Source organism: Gasterosteus aculeatus, chromosome 14 (assembly GCF_964276395.1).
Source record: "Gasterosteus aculeatus chromosome 14, fGasAcu3.hap1.1, whole genome shotgun sequence".
NCBI classification, from domain to species: domain Eukaryota; kingdom Metazoa; phylum Chordata; class Actinopteri; order Perciformes; family Gasterosteidae; genus Gasterosteus; species Gasterosteus aculeatus.
The window spans coordinates 6,899,925-6,915,318 of record NC_135702.1 but is presented as its reverse complement, the minus strand read 5'-3'; the positions used below and the strand labels follow the sequence as shown (position 1 = coordinate 6,915,318).

The 15,394-nt window shown below is 44.6% G+C and overlaps 1 protein-coding gene across 6 annotated transcripts; it reads left to right on the top strand.

The window, feature by feature from the left end:
- The first annotated feature begins 1,916 nt into the window (after positions 1–1,916).
- Positions 1,917–13,249, top strand: pax8 (paired box 8). 6 transcript variants are annotated; one of them, XM_040198526.2, is made up of 12 exons: positions 1,925–2,098; positions 4,214–4,371; positions 6,902–7,043; positions 7,153–7,350; positions 7,550–7,626; positions 7,850–7,975; positions 8,573–8,748; positions 8,906–9,026; positions 9,257–9,508; positions 9,892–9,993; positions 11,223–11,309; positions 12,259–13,249. In XM_040198526.2, exons 2-12 carry the CDS (start codon positions 4,350–4,352, stop codon positions 12,327–12,329), a joined length of 1,374 nt encoding a protein of 457 aa, XP_040054460.1. In that variant the 5' UTR covers positions 1,925–2,098; positions 4,214–4,349; the 3' UTR covers positions 12,330–13,249. The 6 variants fall into 6 exon arrangements, with proteins under 6 accessions (XP_040054461.1, XP_077943901.1, XP_040054460.1 ...); XM_040198525.2 differs by having other exon boundaries at positions 6,878–7,043; XM_040198527.2 differs by lacking the exon at positions 9,257–9,508 and having other exon boundaries at positions 1,917–2,098; positions 6,878–7,043.
- The last annotated feature ends 2,145 nt before the right edge of the window (positions 13,250–15,394 follow it).

The window sequence follows — 15,394 nt, the reverse complement described above, 5'->3', positions numbered from 1 at the left end:
ATGGGATGTTGCAGAAAACGTCAGATAACCTGCTTGCTGGACACCTCGTCTGATGCCGGGGAATTTTAGGTAAAACAAATGAAATATAATGTGCCAGCCTATAAAAGACCTCGTTAAGCATTAACAAAGCATTTCATATTTTAGAATGACAAAAGAAACATATGTATTTATTTACTTCTGGGGAAGGAGCAGTTTCTGCAACAGTACAATGGCTTTAGTTTTAAATCGAGACACTGCGTTTGTTCGTGCGTTTTGTTCGAAATTAAATACATCAAATGTTGACGGAATGTTTTGCAAAAAGTGTTTCTAAAAATGTATTTTTCTAGTATATTTCTCTGAGCGTATTTCTGCAGTCAAACCGGTCACCGTTTCCCTGTTGTCCCTGCAGATGTTATAGAGAACTGGTGGCATTTAACATGAATAATGTCTCCCAATGACCGAAAGCTATTTCCTAAATAAGCCCAAATGATCCGGCGGTGTGAAAACGGATTCTTATGAAACTTGAGTTTTTCTAAATGTCGGCCTGTTATGAAAGTCCGGATCTAGGGCGTGTGTGACTCCTGCCCCTCGGCCGGCCTCCCTATATAATTACGCGCTATTTTAATTCACAGTATCGTCATGATAGATACCAATCTGTGCGTTTTAATCCCTTGTTAAACTCTCGGTAACCTCTCTGTTGTCTTTTGCCTCTTCTAAGCCTCGGGCACTTGTCATTTCTCTCTGGCCACTTTACAGAGGATCTGTATCTGTTTCCATCTCCGCTTATGATTCCCTTTAGTCTCCTCGCGGTTTTATTTATTCAAAAACAGTCGCCCCATTGTGCTCCAGGGGGGGTGGGGAGTGGGTGGGGGTCCTCCTGACACCCTGGTGTGACATCACGCGTGCATTCGCGCGCCCTGTTTCATGCGTCGTGGAGAAGAAAGTAAAATCAACTCACGTTCCCCGCAGCTTCGCGTGCTCAGCCTGGAGGTGTGACATCACTAGTGTTGCATGTTGGTTTTTGATTTATTTTATTAGTCATATCTGGCCAAAAGATTTCTGGGAAATAGCGAGATAAGCCCGATCGAACATGATGCACCGACTTTGGTGCGATTGTTTCGCTTCACCATCGCAGACATTCGATTACAAACTAACTTTGGTCACATTAAAGTCACACACAATAAAAATATGCCTCGGTGGAGGAATAATGACCTGACATGAGGTGGAGTTTTCCCATTATTTGGGATGTTTTTTTCTTTATGTGGGTAAAATAACGTGTACCTGCATTTTTAAGTACCAATAAAGACACATTAATTAATTAATTAATTAATTAATATAAAGAGATTCATGAGGTAAATTCCTCATTTAAATGAATGAAACATCTGCTTTACTATAAGAGCCAAAAAGGAGCAACTGGCGATTATAATCACGTGATTACAATATTAACCGAAGGTCAACAGGTTCGACCTGAATCTGTTTTAAAATCTTTCCACTTCCGCTTAACAAAATAGTCCCCAAGCCAGTGTGCAGGTAGAATATCTGAAATCTGTTCGGGGGTCAAAGTGCCTGTTCTGTTCCTGAGTCAGGTGCAGTTTACCTGTCAGGAACAATCTGTGACTGATTGTAGAAAATCAGGCACTAAATTGCGTGTGAAAGAAGCCTGCGCGCGGTCTAATTAAAGCCGGGCCGCCGCTGGAGGTGAACGGGAAACAAGCCCCGTCTCCCTGACAAGTGTTCCCGTACAGCCACTCAGCGGGTGTAACGCCATCAAAACACAGGCTCACTCATCTTTTCTGGGTTGTTTTTTTTTTTAAGGGCGTTTTGATTCTTACTTTTTCATCAAAGCACGCCCCCCCCCCCCCCCCTCCTCCTCTTCCTCCAATGGCTGCGGGGCCCCGTCCCGTGCGCGGCCCCGGTTGGATAAAACCCGGCCCGAGCGTTGGCTGCGCGCACATACAACACGACGGACAGATCTCTGCCTCCTCCGACACAACGCGTCGTCATCTTGTGTTACACCGGCGGAGTCCTTCGGCATTTTGGATAATATCACGACATCTGCGGGAGGGAGGGGAGGAGGGAGGGACATTTTTTTTTTTACATCGAGCCGCGTCGTTGAAAGGTAAGCTCTCACTTTAACGCTGCACTATCTGTGATGTTTGAATGGCTGCATGCGTCTGCAGTGAGGATGCTTCAATTATCAGACCCCCCCGCGACCACCCTCTGAAGAAAGATAAATACAAGAGACGTTGTAGACTTACTGTCGCTCTGCTTTGGGGGATTTGGATATGTGAAAAAAGGGGGCATCTTGTTTTTAAAAAGCAAAATTCCGATTCGCCTATTTGATGTCGTTATCGCGGGGAAGAGCTGAACAACAGTGGTGAATTTTCCGGAGTGAGTCGCAGCTTGTGTTTTCATTTTCTCCGCCAGCTTCATGGATGATCCTGTAGAATATGACCGCCGTTAGAAGTTAGAAGCTCTGGGCAATAGTGCTGATGTTACTACGGTCATCTATTGCGAGTGAAACTCTTTGATACAAATGTGAAAAGGAAATTAAAAAGAGAGAAATTTTAAAAAATGTCATAAAAAATAGTTTATTATTGTGTAAGTGTAAATCATTTTTAAAAAAATCAGTCAAAAACAAAAAAACAAAAAAAGTGCCAGATATATTACAAAAATGTATTTAATAACAGCAAATGCTATTAGATGTTAACTGTTGGAACAAACATTAAGTAATTTCAACTTACAAGCAAAAAAGTATTAATTAAAATTATTAACAGGAACAATTAATAATTGTTTTGTTATATTAACATTATAAAGGCGTGATAGTTTCGTGGGGACCCACAGTTAAATTATTTTCTTTCCATTTTTTCTCTGATTGATTCTTCAAATTGGCGAATATCAATTACCACGATTTATATTGGATTTTTAAAAATTATTATATACCTGACATTCTAAATAATGCCTATCAATGGACGCTGAATTGAAAAAAATGTCCGATAATTTAAAACAAATGTGTAATTATAAAAAGACAGAAGCTAATTAAACATGGCAACGCACAGTGGGCAGCAAACCAAAATAAGTTTGACTTATCTTATTGTTGTCGTCAGTCATCACATCGAATCTAACAGTGTGTGACAGTCTGCTAATTATTCGGTTCATTTTAAAGTGTCCACCCAGCAGGACATGACAACACCTGACACGCTTACATTGCATTAAAACCTTCCTCACTGCAAAGTTAACAACCATTTTCACATCATTATTTTTCACATTTTTAATTATGCGATTCCCATAATTCCAGTCGATGTCAATCAACAGCTGTACGAGTTTTGTACTTATGATTACGTTTTTATTGTGGAGCTGGAAGTTCCTTCAGCAGAATGGAGAGGTGTGCAGCAGCAGGTGGAACCTGTGAGCAATGCTCACAAAAACTACTGCCAGCTACCACATTTACAGCTGATTTAGCATCTTTTAGTTGGGTTCAGTTCCTAATCACCTGTCAGGTCTCTGGAGTCCATCTGTGTTTTTTCCTCTAACGACGAAGAAGCATTTTGATACCTTTACGAAAAGCTCCTTTAATGTCTGTGCACTTCATTGTAGTGATTTGATTGAGGTTAACTTCATTTAAATAGTTTTTTTTCTTCAAAAAGGTTAATATCCTTAATTGGAACACAATACTGCAGCGAGTCTTTTTTCCTCAATACTTTTTTTTCACTCACACCCCCACATCATCATACACGTATTACCCAGAAATACAACACCGGGGCTGTAAAAGGCAGATTAATGCAAGCGAACAAATAAAACTATATTTTCATAATTATCTTATGGTCTCTGACCCCTGATTTGGTGAACGGCTCTGCGTGCCTTAATAAGAATGGTCTTGGGCCTATCCCAAGTGGCGTTGCTGGAGATTATTCTTCCTGGAGTGTCATAGGACGCTCGTATTGCCACAATTACAAAGCTGTTAATGAAGGGAAATAGTAGGACGGTTACAAATACTGCTCACAAAACTGTCATATTTTCTCCACAAACACACACAGCCCCTTTTCTACATCGCTCCAAAGTAAAATAAACCAGAAAAAAAAATACACGCAGATGATTTGAATACCTGAACAGGAGGCTGTACTCTTTTTTTTTATTTTTTGGAGACACACAGAGTGCCACCAGCTGAGCATTTGATCTCAGAGGCATCACACATGACAAACAGCCAGTTTGATAAACCACTGTCCTCCTGCAGCGTGTGGTCGACAGTGCGCTCAGGAGCACACTCATGCCAGACGAGGCAGGACGGGGAGTAAAAACACTTTAACTGGGACAGCGTGGAGCCGACCGTCACGTTCAGCTGCTGGAGCAAGGACCAAAAACTCAGGGATATGTCCAACAACGCTGGAAGAGGTAAATACACAACACAAGTTGGCCTCTCGGACTCCCGTTGACCAGTTCGGCCTGAACACGTTTGGCCTTTTGCTCGCATGACTTCTCCTTTAGATTTCCCCTGATGCAGCCCGACGAAAAAAGAGATGAATCTACTGAATCCTCTTTTCAAACGTGTAATAAATAGTCCATATCGCATCCAGTCACACGTAAGCTATTGGTTAGTGTACGTGTTTACTTGTTGTTTTTGTCAACAAATAAAAGTCCCTCAGTGGGAGCAGAAACATACGGGACAATAGTCCAACAGTCCCAGGACGTCGTCTCGTCGGCTTACAACTGCATTAAAGTGTGTTGGATAAATCGTCTCAGGTGTTACAGATGCTGAATAGAGGAACTCGCCTCCAGCTCTCTGTTGGACCTATTTGATGTTTGCGGTTGTGCGTCGTTTATCTGATATTCAGCCTGACATTTTGTATCCTCGGGATCTCCACTGGAGTTTAAAACTAAGTCATGGGGGGTTTGTTCGGTTCTAACAGTTACACTCAGAAGAAAGAGTAATGGGATTCCGATCGGTGACTCCTTCTTCTCCTCCTGTCGGTGTGCAGGATGTATAGAGTCCGTTAATTGGTTGGCACTTAAAGTTGTCCGATCCTATCAAATATAACTATCTATATTTTTTGATCCATTTATTTAAGTTTTCTAGCAATGAATACACGCTTTGTTTTTTGGCGTGCTCGCGTTGTCTGTGCACCGTGCGCGTGCACGCGTGCGTGCCCGCCCCTATACCCCCTCCACCCCCCCGGGTCTGCTCGGCTTTAATATCCTGCAGGTTGATGAAGCTTGGCGGGGAGATTTTTTTCCACACTCCGCTGGCAGCGTTAATAGAGGCTCCCCTCCCTCCCTCACTGCGTCCCCTCTCTCCCCCCCTCTCTCCCCCCCCCTCTCCCCCTCCCCTCCCTCGGCCTCGTCCGGACGCCGTTTGATGTGGAAATGAAAGCTGGGAAAAGGCTGAGGGAGAAAAAAAGGGAGTGTTTCAATGGGTTAAATTAAAAGCAATGGTGTTCTTGCAGAGTCACCACCGTGCAGTTCACAGAAAAGGTGGAGGCCGCGAGGAAGGCGGCGCGCGCGCTTTGTCTGCTGCGGGTCACCGGGGAAACCAGATGTATTGTTTGTTTAGATCAATACGCGTGCAACACTTTTTATATTTTAATTAAATAGGGGTTTATAACTGTGAGATTTTTTGTGGTTGTTCCTGTAATTCATTGATCCATGAGTACATTACGCATTTGCACAAATCAATACTCTGGTGTCAAAGTGGTGCACAAGCATTCAATAATTATTTGATTAATATCACTAAAATATGTTCAATTTGAAAAATCATTCGAACACAAATACATAGGAAATAAAATGTGTTTATATTTGGAAATGTCAGGTATATTAATAATAATTAAAGCTTAACCAAACTTTCCTGATAATTTCACCTTCACTGTCACCCACCAAGCCTGATGTTACAGCCCTCAAAAAACTAATTAGCCGCCATATAAATGAGAGTTGTGAGAACAAGCCTGCAGGTATTATAATTTGTAAGGAGGTGATTAGCCTGCAATTAACCAAACAATAATCCATTTCAAAGTATGAGTTTAGCTGCTGGGTAAAAAGAAATAGGAGCATAAAATAATATTCTGAAGCACATCATTCTCATAATTAATATTTAGTGTATCAGTTTAAGAATAAAAAATATACTTCTCAAAACTTATTTTAGAGGGAACTTTATTGATCAATTTAATATTAAATATATATACTTAAATATCTCCTTTTAAAATAAGAATGAATATATCAACCCTGAAACATGAACGTCGACCATTACTCACAGCCTCCTTGTTTGCTCACTGCGGTGAAGGTTTGTTTCTCCTCACTGCCTTCATCTCCTCCCGCGTCCTCGACTATTTTAATGCAAAACTTCATTACACTCCTGACATCGCCGGCAGCCCTACAGTTATTTATGACGGACACATCTAATCTTCAGCTTGTTAAAGGATGATTGATAAATGTTGCAGGTCATTGCAAACGAGGGACGTCGTAATATTCTGCTTGAGAATATGCACAAAAAACTTTACTCAGATTCCATTGGGTCATTTTGTGAGAGCTTCGCTTACATTTTCACTTGCAACATTTAATTGCTTGATAACCTAAACACACGTTTCCTATAGACAGAAACTCTGGTGTGTTTGTGTATTTGAGCAGAAATGGAGCGTCTGTGTGATGTGTGTGTTTGTGACTCATCTTTTGTCATGATCAAGGAGATGATTCGGAGCATCAGTTCAGTTTCCAGAGATCTACACTGCAATGAATGAACTGCTCAAATATTTTCTTAGGTTATTGCCGTGTGTTATTGCCGTGTGTGTGTGTGTGTGTGTGTGTGTGTGTGTGTGTGTGTGTGTGAGACTTTGTAGTGCGGCGACATCGGCGTGCCTCAGATCTCTGGTTCCATGACATTTATGAGTGTTCATCCCCCCTCCTCCCCCAGGTCATGGGGGTCTTAACCAACTAGGTGGAATGTTTGTTAATGGACGTCCACTTCCGGAGGTGATCCGGCAACGCATCGTGGACATGGCCCACCAGGGGGTCCGGCCCTGTGACATCTCCCGGCAGCTCCGAGTCAGCCACGGCTGCGTCAGCAAGATCTTGGGCCGGTAAGCGACCTTCTGTTCCTGCATGCCGATCCGCCCGCCTCCCCGGCGGCGTTTTTTTTGGGGACCACCAGAGTCCATTTGCTGACCGAAAACCTCCACCTACCTCCAGTTACTATGAGACGGGCAGCATCAAACCCGGCGTGATCGGCGGCTCCAAGCCCAAAGTGGCCACCCCAAAGGTCGTGGATAAAATCGCAGAGTACAAGCGGCAGAATCCCACCATGTTCGCCTGGGAAATCCGGGACAGGCTGCTGGCGGAGGAGGTGTGTGACAGCGACACGGTGCCCAGCGTGAGCTCCATTAACAGGTGACGCACTGATTTATGAGTGAAATCATGCCCAGAGGTACAGATATGCCCTTGAGTGTCAGGCGTAGAACCAGTGCATTACTGAAGTCATGAAATCAACATGGTGGTCTTCTTTCAGCGTTCTTCACCCTCGAAATAAAATGCACACGTGGTGTTCAAATGTGAAAATGTGGCTCACTTTGTCTTCTTTTCCTTTCAGAATCATTCGTACAAAAGTCCAACAGCCGTTCAATCTGCCTCTGGACGGAAAAGGCCTGAGTCCAGGACACACGTTAAGTAAGTCTTTTCCACTTACAATCCCACAAACGCACAACGCAGGCGCAACCACCGTCCAATATAGACGAGCGTTACCTTGAGATGGGGAAGGTTCTGGGTTTAAAGACTGTGCTCATTGTTGTGCAGGATTAAGCCTGTGACCTTTTTGGCTGCAGGATCAATGTACAGAATAATTTCCGCCCTCCGTCTCAAATCTGTCCGTCTTTGTTTTTCTCTCTGTCAGTCCCGAGTTCAGCGGTCACCCCTCCCGAGTCCCCGCACTCGGACTCTTTGGGCTCCACCTACTCAATTAGTGGCTTGTTGGGTATCCCGCAACCCAGCGCCGAGGGCAAGAGGAGCCACGATGACAGTAAGGATTACATCAAATGAAGGAGACACCACACCATTTGGCATCATTTTGCCATCAGATATTTATCAGTGTGAAAGACGGGAGGAGGGTTTTGCTTTCTTTATTTGTCGTAACAACAATTATCTGATCTTCTGTATCAGTATTGTGACTTAAGTCATTCACTCTGAAATACCCTGTCTCAGTGGGCTGAGAAACTCCCTTCACTCTTCAAACTGCTTTATGTAATAACTAATTTGACCTTTATTTGACCTGAAAGTCATAAAGAAAATGTTTTTCTGTCGCGTGGTTCGAAAGGCACAAAACGAAGAGCGCTGAAGTGTTGAATACAAATTCTTCGAGAACTGATTAAAAAAATTCCATTCGTGCCTTAAAGGGCAAGCTGATGCAGTATAAATAAGAAATACACAATTTATTCACACACACTTAATAAAGCACCTCTTCCAAAGTGTCTTTTTACAGTTAAATGATTCAAAGATGGTTAAATTACAACAAAGTATTCTTAGTGTTTTTAATATCTAGCTAGAAGAATTTTAGAGGCCTATGAACAGACACGTCACACATAAACATCTGTCCTCTTCGTCCTCTTCGTCCTCTCAGGTGATCAGGAGAGCTGTCGGCACAGCGTGGACTCTCAGGGCAGCGGAGGCGTCCCCAGGAAACAGATGAGAATGGATCACTTTTCTGCAGCCACGCCACATCTGGACTGCGGGTTCGATCGTCACCAGTATCCGCCGGACTCATTCGGCTCCGCCTCCAGCAGCAAGACGGAGCAGGTAAAAAGCCAACGCGGAAATAATCTTTTCTTATTTTCTCTTTCCTTTTCAGGTTTCATTCGGTACTCTTAATTTTAAATGAGGAAATCCTGCCTTTAGTTTTTTTTTTACTTGCTCACTTATACACGAATAGCTAATCCCTGTTCGTCATCCTCAGACTTTGTACCCGCTGTCCCTCATCAATGGCAGCCTGGACGAGGCCAAGGCCAGCCTCTCGACATGCGGCTCCGCCATTGGACGCAACCTGACGGCACACCAGAGCTACGCCATGGTGACCGGTGAGACTCTTTGATGTTAGGAGTTGACCTTTGACCCGCGTCGAGCGCCAAGTTGAAGCTCTCCACCCGCCGACGCTTAGCATCAGCGTCTGTCAGTCTGTTGCACGGCCGCTCACTCTTTTTTTTTTCCGTTTCTTGACATTTCACTCTCAAGTTTGTCGTTCCATTAACGTTCGCCATCCGTTTTCCATTTTGTCACCCACCTGCACGCCCGCTGTCACCGCCCTCAGAATCCCGGCAGCCGCTACCGCTCTGTCTAAAACAGGAAATGTCCCCGGAAGTGACGAGCACGAGTCCCTCCCCAAACATGGCATTGTCCAACCTGGCGTTCATGGAGCTGCAGGCGCTGCAGAAGCCTCTATCTGCCGGCGGCGGCGGCGGCAGCAGCTGCAGCAACTCAAACCATTACCCCAACGCCTTCAACTCATTCTCCCATCATGCACCTGTGTACGGGCAGTTCAGCAGTCAGTCTATCATCTCAGGTAATGAAAGCATCCATCTCATTCATGCTCACCCTGACCTGGGCCGCCCAACGAGGGGCCGTTACTGCACGTCACTTTCCTCTGCCAAATATCGGACCTGATAAATAATTTGGTCAACGAAATGCAGAAAATAGTGAAAAGCGCAGCTTTACAGCTTGGTGCTTGTCGAACTATTCCTCTTCAAATATCTTGCTTTGTCTAGAACTCTGAAACACTAAATTTACTGTCCGAGACAAAGAAAACTAGGGAACTCACATCAAAGTTGCTGAAACTAATTAATTTTTTTTCCTCAAGGAAATAACTTTAGGTTTTCCACCTTCTTGTAGCTTGTAAGAAAGATTGAAACAATGACGGAATCAGTGTGCTCTGATGTGTGTTTTTAGGGCGTGACATGGTGAGCTCCACCTTGCCGGGATACCCCCCACACATCCCCTCCCCGGCCCAGTCAGGATACTCCTCCTCTGCCATCACGGGCATGGTAGCAGGTAATGAACAAAATATATATATATATATTAAGCCTGTTTTTCTTTTTTTTTCTTTTAACCTACAATTAAAAATTCCCATTGAGATTAACGCGGGAGATTCAAGGCATCAAATGAGTAGAAGGAAATGGAAGCAAAGCTGATGAAGGCAGGAAAAGAGGGAGTGAATGGAGGCTTGCAGATTAACAAGAAGACAGGCCGAGTCAATGAGTAGTGTTGCCAGTGACGTGAACTGTGTTGTGTGTGTTTGCTTGTGTATGTGTGAGTGAGTGTGTGTGTGTGTGTGTGTGTGTGTGTGTGTGTGTGTGTGTGTGTGTACGCGTGTGCACGTTTTCACATGGGCCCAGGGGGTATACAGGGAACAGGCTGGGGGTTCCACCCTGCTGCCCACACCCCCCACCCAGACACCTCTGACCACACATCGCCATGGGAACCAGGGGGCCCAAGAGGGAGATGCAGGGTGGGCGGAGAGGGTTTAAAGTCTGGGCATCAGCGAAGAGGAGGAGGTCTTTGTGGTGTGTGTGTGTGTGTCTGTGTGTTAATGCGTGAGTACGTTGGTGTGTGTCTACGTCAAGATGCCTGCATATCACCAGAGTGTGTCTGCGTGTGTGTGTGTGTGCGCGCGCGTGTGTGTGTGATGTGCCTTTTTTTTTTTTTTATTTGAAGTCTGCCCTCCGAAGCGCGAAATGAGAGGGTCTGATTTATTATTTTTCTAGTGGGCTCGCTGTGAGGAAGCGTTGATACACAATTACTGAGTGAAAGGAGGGGGGGGGGTTAGGGCAGGGGGGGAGTGGGGGGGGGTTGGTGGTGGGTGGTGCAGGGATTCATTCCAGCCAACATAATTACCAATTAGATATTAAAAAAAGGAAAGAAAGAGGAGTGCCAGAGAGGCTAAAGCAGGAAGTGTATAGAGGAGGAGGAGGAGGAGGAGCGAGGCGAGGGGCCGAGTGCTGAGCACAGAGGGCGTAGAGGCTGCCTGCATGCACCACTGGGTTGAGGGATTTCACCCTCAGCCATCCACCTGCACCATGCGCAGATTAATGGTTTACAGGCTGCACTAACTGTTGGTGAATTATGAGCTAAGGCCGAGCAGACTCTGGCACACGCACACACACACAAACAAGCCAAACCGAGCCCTCGGCGACGTCTTAGCTTCGCCCCTTCAATAACGCTCTTTGTTGTTTTTGGATGTGTTTTAACTGGTGTTTGATGAAGCTCTGTTTGTCTCGCAGCGGGCACAGACTATTCGGGTCAGACCTACAGCCATTCGCCCTACACATACAGTGAAGCCTGGAGGTTCACCAACTCCAGCATACTGGGTATGTTTGCTGCTGACAACCTCGTGACCCAGCACATTACCTCGAAATGTATTTAGGTTTACTGTGCAGGGATCGTTTTGACCTTCACAGTGTTACACAAAGTCAAAAAAATCAAGGGAATATTTCCTCTTATCAACCGTATGATTCACAAACATTTCCTTGACTGTAATTTTTAACAGCGGTTGCGGGAACGAGGGGAGACTCACCAGATGGCGTTCAAGCTGCCACTAAAAGGCTTATTACTATTTCTGATTTATTTGTACTTATTCAACCCATATTTTCATGGTTCCATTAAGGTTGGTCAACATTTGTATAGTCTGCAGGCAGAAGTCAAGCGACACATAAAACAAAACAAAAAAGGCCAAAATAAAACAGGAGTCAAATTCACAACTCCATTGGATATGATGGTGTTCCTTCTCATCTCACACCATCACACGTCCCCACATTGACATTTATTCATTTGGCAGACCCTTTTGTCCCAATGAGGTACAATACAGGTTAGATTTCTTCAAGGACAAGTGTCGCAACCATCAGTTGCTCCACCGGACGCTGGGGACCGGAGCAGATATTGTGTTTTCTGAAGTAACGATTACAAGATCAACTTGCACTATTTCATCCCGTTAGTACAAAAAGCTACATGTTGCAAAATTATACAAACAAATCTGTTTTTACTCTGATAATGTGAGCGGCGTAAAGAGTAATTTTTCAGAAGTAGGGTGTTGTATGTCAGGGAGGGTTTTGGAGTAGCTCCATTACATCACCCACCAACACAACCTCTGCACCCCTCTCTGATTATTCTCACTCGGTCCCGCAGGACAAACGGTCCGAGCAGCTCAGACTTCCAGCTCAACCATCTGCTGGGAAACCTCAGATAAGATGCATAAAGAAAGTCTGATCGACAACCCCCCTCCCAGCTCTGAAGGCTCTCCATCTGTGTCTCCCCCCGCAGGTTCGCCCTATTACTACAGCACCGCCTCCCGCACCGCTCCGCCGCCCGCGGCCGCCTACGACCACCTCTAGTCCCGACCCCTCCACCCGGACCAAGACAGGAGAGCCCAAACGTCAGCTGACGCGTCGACGGAGGACCACGGCGTGAATGACGTCAGAGGAGGACGTGAACTCGAGACTCTGCTGACAAACCAGCCAAGGCGTTTTCTTAGTTGTTGTTTTTTTTTACCACACCTACTCGCGTGTTATTTATTTGTGATGCCGTTGCCCTGGGTGACTCTGACTCAAGCACGTTTACACATTGCCCAAAATGTCCTTCCTCAAGCAGGGGCCCGTTTCCTGCCTTCTTGGCATCAAGGTGCATCATTTCAGTTTAGAGCTCTTCAATGTTATTTTGGCCAAAGACTTTTTATTTCCTCGCACATCTGCAACCTGACACCGCAGATCCAGTGAATACGGATATGCAACTTCTTTATACTGAACTATGCCTGCTTTTGTTTACAATGCTTTCTGTCTTATTCTCACAAATTGATTCCTGTTCTCTCGATCTGCGTCGGATAAATACATTTGTATGACCTGTTTTCACCGTCAATTCCAGATCAAGAGCGTTTCCTGTGGTGGAAGTAAACTAAAGGGTGAAACATTATATCACAATTACGACAAAATGCCCCCATATGCCCCTCAAAGACAATTAATATATTTGTCTAGCAATATGTACATATTGTAAATGATGAATTAATCACGGGGAAGTGATGCAATTTACTCAGAGAATGACTGATGAGGGAGAAGGATGATGGTGATTTGGCTACAAAAAACCAACAAGGCTTGAAATACATTTGTTTTGCTTCGAATAAATTTAGTTTGTTGTCATGCTGATGTTCTGATGTTTGTTAAGAACTGTGACTATTTTTTCTTATACTGTTATTAATATTATTGCAGATGTAAATAATGAATTTCTAAAGAATTATTTTAATTAAAGCATGACAAATTTACAGTGTTTGACTGGTCTTTTTTGGAGGACGGTTTTGATTTAACAAGCTATAACAGTTAAACAAAATTCTGTAATCAATACTTTATAGGTGTAAAAGCCCAAACTACCTTTATTCTGATATGTTAGTCAGCTGAGGTTGTTTTAGTGTGTTACTGTTACTCTGATTCTAAATATATCATGATCTTTATTATTGTTATTATTAGTGTAATTATTGTTACTATTATTGTAGAAATACACGTAGACTTTGACGCTAAATCCTTCTAAAAATGTTGCGTCTTTTTTTTTTTTTTGCACCTCTCAGCATTTTAAAAGGACAAAATCAACGATCCCGAAAGCACGCGCATCTGTTTAATTTCTTTTTTTATTTTCTGCATCATGTAGTTTTATTTGCAATTATTTCGTCCCTCTTTGCGACGCGCTAACGACGCCACGGTTCGTCGGTGCCGCGGCCCACCTGGTGCCGCGGCGCGTTACCGACGCCACGGGTCGGCGGTGGCGCGGCGCGCAGCGCGCGACCGACGCCACGGTACACAGTCTGATACGAGTCCAAATTTCCTATGCATTTGTTCATTAGTGAGCATGAAGAGTGAATGTGGAAAGAATACAAATAGTGGACAAACAATCTTCTTTGCATCGATCTTCCTGCAGGAGTTGCAGTTTTTCACAGCATTGTATGTGATGTAAAAAAATGAAAAAACTAAACAAAGTTTTTGTTGTATAAAATACATCCGTATACAAGAAAAAATACAGATACCTCAGCACAGCAAAAGTTACCAATAAAACAGGTTATTTAACCATTTAAAGTCAAAGATGGTGTTTTCTTGTTTTGTCTTTTATGAGTTTATTTTTGTACATTTTGAAATGAAATCATATGCAGGGACGATTTCCATCAGTGAGCAAACGTGCGCTTGAACTTGCTCCAGTCGGGTTTTGTTCTTTTTTTCAGTTTATCTCATTAGACCACTGCAACCTCCACCCTAAGAACTTCTGTGCGGTTCATGGCCTAATACCTCATTAAAGAAACCCTCAAGCCTAATTACATAACCCTTGAATGACGTTTTTTGTCTGACTTCTAAGACAACCACTTAAAGTCCTCAATATCAGTTCGGCCGGAGCGCAATCCGTCTGCTGATGGAGATCGGCCCAGATGTCTCTCTGTTTACAGTATGCGCCTCTCTTTCTCTCTGCCCCTCCAAGCCTGGCCTCTCCTCCCATTTCACCATCTTCCCGACTCACCTCTTTAACACCCCTCTCTTTGTATCCCTCCCATGCAGCCGCACTACTGTACGCACCCTGTAAACTTTAGCTGCACTTCACCCCATTGTTGTCCAAGTGGCCTTCCCCACCGCGGTCAGCCCATCCACGGACTGGACACTCCTTCATTCTTTTCAGTTCCCTGCTCAGGCATGCAGAAACACACACACACACACACACACACACACACATCCATATGGGCTCGTACGTATACAGAGGAGCTTTCAAGTTGCGCCTCACAGGGACAAAGGTAAACATTTTCGCCAAACCCATTTTCAAATTCCTCATCCAGCTGATGTCCGGCCAGGGAAATAACAGCGATTAAACGTTAAACATTAACAGTCGCACCGCCGGAGGAGTGAAAAACAAAACAGCCCAGTGCAACGCAGGGGCCACAGCAGAAATAACTCTCTGTATCTCCCTGGGCCTATTAGCGATGAGGGTTTCGGGCCACAGTGCTTCTGGTAATGAGCCCGGCAGCACAATACAGGCACCGGGCCGGAACAGCTGAGGGCAGACAAAGCTGGCAGGACGGGGACTTACTACATTTAACACAGAGCCATGCTAACTCTGTGTCTGTGTGAGTGTGTGTGTGTGTGTGTGTGTGTGTGTGTGGGATGGAGGAGAAGGCATGTGTCCCATCACCATTACGGGGACAAACTCAAAGACAGAATGTGGGGCCCCTGGAGAAATTGCTGCCAAAAAGGCAGCAGAGGAGTGTGTGGCAATCAGCGCGCTGACGGGTCGGGGGTTGTCCCGCGCCAGTCATCTGGAAAGTTCTCCACTTAGCTCTGGGTTTGAGACACTGGGACAAACCGACTCAACCTGGCAAATAAAGCATTATGTAGGCTGACAGGATTTGTCCGGGCCGAACGGGCCGCAGAACACGCCG